Here is a 5,386-nt window from a genome sequence, read left to right on the forward strand (position 1 = left end):
TGGGGGTGGCAACGACTCCCCGGGTAGGTCGCCCCCAGTCAGGGGTCATACTGCTCACTCTCCCGGGTCCTTTAGGGAGTTCGTGGAGCGGGAGGTGATCGACTTCGCCCGACGGAACCCAGGGGTCGTAATATATGTGAACTCGCGTCCGTGCTGCGTGCCCAGAGTAGTGGCCGAATACCGTGAGTGGGGCCGGGCTCCGGCTGGAGGGCGGGATGGGCTCGGCCCGCTAGCCTCCCTCTCTCCTGGTCGCAGTGGCCAGCTTCCGCCCACTCTCACCCACTCTCACTCACTCTCATCCCTCTTCTGCCAGTTAACGGGGCTGTGCGCGAGGAGAGCATCCACTGCAAGTCGGTCGAGGAGATCTCGACGCTGGTGCAGAAGCTGGCCAACCAGTCGGGTTTGGACGTGATCCGCATTCGCAAGCCCTTCCACACTGACAACCCTAGCATCCAGGGCCAGTGGCACCCCTTCACCAACAAGCCGACCACTTTCCGCGGGCTGTGTCCCCGAGAGGTTCAGGATCCTGCCCCAGCCCAGGTGCAAGCACAGTGAAGAGTTGCCCCACCAACTCCAACCCCAGGCTTTGGACTGTTTCTCCTTTAGTAAAGGTGGTTCTTTCCGTTTGGGATTCCAAGCCCAGGTAAATGGAACCCATCAATGGGCAAGTTGACAGAGGTTCTGCTTGGGATAAAGAAGAGCTGCCTGTTTCTTTCCAGTGCCTGCTTCTAGGGGCAGTGACCTTGTGAACCCCTAATTTTTATCAGTTAGCATCCCTAAAACCTGAGATGAGGAAGACTTAAAGGGTTTTACAGGGCCCTTGTTTTTTAAATCCAAATTGATAATTATCTCTCAAAACACAATGAGAGGTCTGAAGGCGGGCTTCTGAAGAATCCCTGATGTCTTCTTGGTACAACCACTGAGCTATGGAGAGCTCTGCTGTGATGGGCTAGGCACTTTATATCTGTGTGAATGTGTGTGTGTACAGATTTATAAAACTGAGGTTAATAAACTTATCCCAAGTCACATTTCAGGTCTGTCTTCAAAATGTGTGCATATGTTCAGCACAAGCCTCAGTTTTCATTATTTTAAAACTAGACGCAGAACATATAACAACCGTCAGATGGTTAGTATTAAAGGCCAAGTAATTAATCTAGGCCTGACCCCTGAAAGGGAGAGGGGAGCTATTCCGTGGCTAACAAGCTTTCTGTGGTCTTAGCTATACATCTCCTTCCCCCCACGTCCCTCTTTGTGCAGAAATAACATCCATGTCCCCTGAGCCAGCCGGTGGGGGGTGCTGAGAACCTTGGGGAAGGGCAGGAAGGCTGATTAATATTTTCTAGTCTTATTTTAAAAAGGAGGGATGGTGGGGAAATGAGAGCCAGAAAATAAAAATCTAGAAATCCTCGTAAGAATTCTTGAACCGTTATCATTTTCTTGTCACGCCCTAACACCATGATCAATGAATAGTGTGAACCTTAATAAAGAGGCCTGTGTGCCTGCCAAGAAGTCTGGATGGAAGCAGAGGATCCCAATCTCCTCTGCAAATAGTTGTATTGGGGAGCAGAGCCAACCCTGGAAGCAGACATCACTGCGGCACCTGTATAGGCTCAGGAGCCTTTTCCCTGGTGATCAGGGCTGGGCCCATCTAGATGAAGCAGACTACTCGTAGCTGTGGGGAAAGAGGGTGTTTATTAACCAACGGCAGGGGGAGAAACTGAGCCCAGGCTCCCCACTCTGTCACATGCCTGTTCCACCCACCTGGTGGTAAGTGGGGGCATTCCTAAAGAAGTATAGCCATTCTCACAATAAATACATTCATTGTGGGGTGGAGGTGGGAGAGTTTGGGTGAAGGGCAGTAAAAACGCGTGGGATTCCACGTTCTCAGCTACAAAAATAACAGTCATCCTCACCCGAGGGGAATGGGGGAGCTCAGTCAGAATTGATTGTCCCATATAGGCCTAGAGACTTCAGAGGCCCCTGGACCCTGAAAGTGCCCCGGTGAGGTAGGACAGGGGTAGGAGCTAAGCATCCAAACTCCCAGCCACTGCCCTTTGCATAGTTCCAAGAACGGGCTTCATATGCCAATCGAGACATCAGATTTCTCCTCCCTTTCCCTGCTGTAGTCTAGGGGAAGCAAATGCTTGATTCCCCCAAAAGAGAGGCTGGCTCATTGAGTGCAGTGTTGGTCATCCATCCTAAGGAAGGGCCTGTGAGGACAGCTAAACGGGAGGGAGATCTCCCTCTGAAATGTCCACGGACCAAACCCAACAGACACAGGTCCAAGGCAGCAAGGGGAGGCTCGGAGGTGCATGTGAGTGGAAATGTAAGCACATGTGTGATACAGGTGTGTGTTGCCACATGTGCATGGGGATGGGACATGCCTGGAGCTCTGTTTCTGATACTCTTGAGAATGACCAAGGAGAGTGGGGAGGCTGATTTACAAGGGCCACACAGGAAGGGAGAGGAGGGGAGTGATGCAGTCTTACCTCCCCAGGCTGGCCTGTTCCCAAGCTCTTGACAAAGAGGTCACCACATGGGGCTGGGGAAGAGGACCAGATAGGATGTGGCAATTGGGAGGGTACCCCAAGTCCAGAAGCAGGGATGAAACAAGAATGCACCAGGAGAAGGTGAGGGTAGGGGCACTGCAGCCCAGCCGATAAACATTCTTCCACGTGTGCATGTGAATGTACGCAGGGCTTAGGTGGCTGGCAGAGGTCTTGTCTGGTTTCAGGACCATCCAGCACACAGGGCCATGCAGAGGGTGGTGACATTGAGCCCATATGGACCTGCAGAGCCCTGCCTGGGAGAAAGAGAAAGGGTTTGGGCAGATGAATGGAACAGGAGGATGGAGTCCTCGCCTCTAAAGTGTTTAGGTTAGGGGATAGGAACTGGCTCTGGGTCTGCAGGGCACCTGATCCTGAGGGAGCACCTACCTCTGAGGAGCACCGATGGGCCTGGGCTGCTCACATGTGGGTCTGTGGAGACTGAGGAGGGGGCTTTGGCTGGGCCTGACTGGCCAGCCCTACAGGGACATCAAAAAGTTGGGAAAAGGGCATAGAGTCGGGGGAATGAAGGTAGGGTGGCTGTGTTAGGGAGGCAGTGGCCCAGCCTGGGACAGACAGGCTGGCTTGGAAGAGCATTTGTTCTGGGAGACTGGGCTCAGACAGAGCTCTCATCTAGCTGCTCCACGAGCTGTGTGTGCTTCCTTTTCTCCAGGATGCGGCTGAGTTCCTCAGCAAAGGAGCAGGGCCCTGCTGGTACTCCATTGTTGCTCTGCCTCAGAAGCACATAGCTATTGCCATTCATCCTTCGCAGCCGGCTGGGCAGTGCCACCAGGCCATTGGTCAGCTCAGCTGGTGGCAGTGGGGGCGGTGGGGGTGGTGGGGCTGGAGCTCCCTCCCCAGGGATGATCTGGAGACAGCTGCCCTCCAGGCCCCCAGCCCCCTCCTCCTCATCGCCCTCATCTTCCTCTCCAGGACACTGGCCTGAGACTGTCTGCAGTTGCACGGCAGATCCTCCTGCCCGGCTGGCCCGACCCAGTGAGTATTTCCGTCGGCGCCCTCGTCTGCCTTCCCGCAGACAGGCCACATAGAGGAGGGAGGAGGCCAGGATGAGACAGAGGCCACCAAGTGCGGCAATGGCTAGCACATAGAGCAGTCTCACATCAGGTGCCAGCTGTGCTCCAGGTGTGTCGGGGGCTTTCGGAGCTGGGGCAGGAGTGGCTGGCCGGACCACAAGGCTATAGGAGGCCAGCAGGGTGCGGAGGCCATTTTCCGCAGCATAGCAGCCATAGTTGCCACTGTGCTCAGGCTGTGCATCTGTCACCAGCAGCCCATCCACGCCCACACGGTAGCCACCCTGTCCATCGCTCAGGCCCATGCTTCCATTGAGTAGCCACAAGGCCCGGGCCAGGTTGGATGGCTGGTCACAGGGCAGGAGGACATCATCACCCCGGAGCACAGAGCGGGTCTTCAGTGGTGGTGATGGCCCTGTGGGGGTTGGGGGAGAGGTCATTACCAGCCCATCTCAGGAAGGGATTGGAGATGGCAAGCCAGACTGTTGACTGCCAAGTCCCTGGCACCAAGCACAGAACCCGGAATCACCGTGACAGCTGACCTAGGCTCTGTGCTCATGCTTCCACGTAAGGTTCACATTGGCCCTTCCCAGGAAGCAGGCAGTGCCCTTTTCCATTCTCTCTCCATTCTCTCATCCTCTCCTGTAGTTTCACTTTCTGCCATCTGCCAGTAACTCCTAGTCTCTCCCTCAGACTTCTCTCCTGAGCACCAGACTTGGACATCTACCATGTGCTGGGCATCTCCACATGAGGTCTCTTGGACACTTCAAAGGCCAAAGCTTTTCTCCCAAACTACGCCAGGTCCTTTCCTTGAATTGCCACCACTATGAATGGCACCACCAGCCATACAGTTGCTTAAGTCAGAAACCTGGAAGTCTCCCTCCTCTTTCTTGTTCGCCTTTTTTTGTTTGTTTTGTTTTTTTGAGATGGAGTCTCATTCTGTCACCCAGACTGGAGTACAGTGACGTGATCTCAGCTCACTGCAACCTCCGCCTCCCCGGTTCATGCAATTCTCTTGCCTCGGGCTCCTGAGTAGCTGGGATTACAGGCATGTGCCACCATGCCCGGCTAGTTTTTGTATTTTTAGTAGAGACAGGGTTTCACCATGTTGGCCAGGCTGGTCTTGAACTCCTGACCTCAAGTGATCCAACTGCCTTGGCCTCCCAAAGTGCTGGGATTATAGGCATGAGCCACTGTGCCCGGCCCTTCTTCACGTTTGTACCTAACTCTCACGAAGATTCGGTTTCTGGCATCTATCTTAGACCTGTTGATCTCTCTCCTTCCATGACTCCTGGCCCACTCTGGCCCCATGTAATCCATTCTCCAAGAGAGGTATTTTAAAAACACAAATCTGATCTTGCCACTCTCCGGCCTAAAACTCTTCAGAGATTTCCTGTTGCTTTTCGGATAAAGACCAAAATCTTCAACGTGGTCTTTGCCCACTTGTCCAGCCCATTCTCCTGTCACTCAAATGTGCCAGCCTCCCTCTGCCTGCTGCTCCCTCTGCTTGCATGTCACCCCATTACCCCATGTCGTCTGCTTGCCTGGCTAACTTGTGGGAGATAGCATAATATAGTATAGTGACCAGAAGCGCAAAGTCGAGTCAGACTGCTTAGGGTCAGGTTTGAATTCTTTCTTCCTTCCATTCCTTCCTTTCTTTCTGTCTTTTTCTCTCTCTCTGTCTCTCTCTCTCTTTCTTTCTCTTTTTTTTTTTGGAGATGGAGTCTCGCTTTGTCTCCCAGGCTGGAGTGCAGTGGCCCAATCTCAGCTCACTACAACCTCTGCCTCCCGGGTTCAAGCGATTCTCCT

At 53.7% G+C, this 5,386-nt stretch overlaps 2 protein-coding genes across 2 annotated transcripts in view; one reads left to right on the forward strand and one right to left on the reverse strand.

Annotated features, from left to right (window-relative positions):
- Nucleotides 1-4: 4 nt before the first annotated feature.
- MRPL43 (mitochondrial ribosomal protein L43) lies at nucleotides 5-1,033 on the forward strand (the record flags this gene model as incomplete). The annotated part of the gene is made up of 3 exons (XM_011935583.1): nucleotides 5-182; nucleotides 314-540; nucleotides 720-1,033. Coding segments are annotated over 3 exons (435 nt in total), but the record flags the coding sequence as incomplete, so codon positions are not given.
- A 640-nt stretch (nucleotides 1,034-1,673) lies between these two features.
- The window catches only part of SEMA4G (sema domain, immunoglobulin domain (Ig), transmembrane domain (TM) and short cytoplasmic domain, (semaphorin) 4G), a 16,738-nt gene continuing 13,025 nt past the window's right edge, over nucleotides 1,674-5,386 (reverse strand). The window contains exons 15-16 of the mRNA XM_011935533.1: nucleotides 2,937-3,992; nucleotides 1,674-2,803 (exon numbers count right to left, since the gene is read on the reverse strand). Of these exons, the coding sequence (XP_011790923.1) occupies nucleotides 3,163-3,992 (830 nt within the window). The 3' untranslated portion in view covers nucleotides 1,674-2,803; nucleotides 2,937-3,162. The remainder of the gene's footprint in view (nucleotides 2,804-2,936; nucleotides 3,993-5,386) is intronic.

The sequence above is a fragment of the Colobus angolensis genome, unplaced genomic scaffold (genome assembly GCF_000951035.1).
Source record: "Colobus angolensis palliatus isolate OR3802 unplaced genomic scaffold, Cang.pa_1.0 Scaffold144, whole genome shotgun sequence".
NCBI lineage: Eukaryota > Metazoa > Chordata > Mammalia > Primates > Cercopithecidae > Colobus > Colobus angolensis.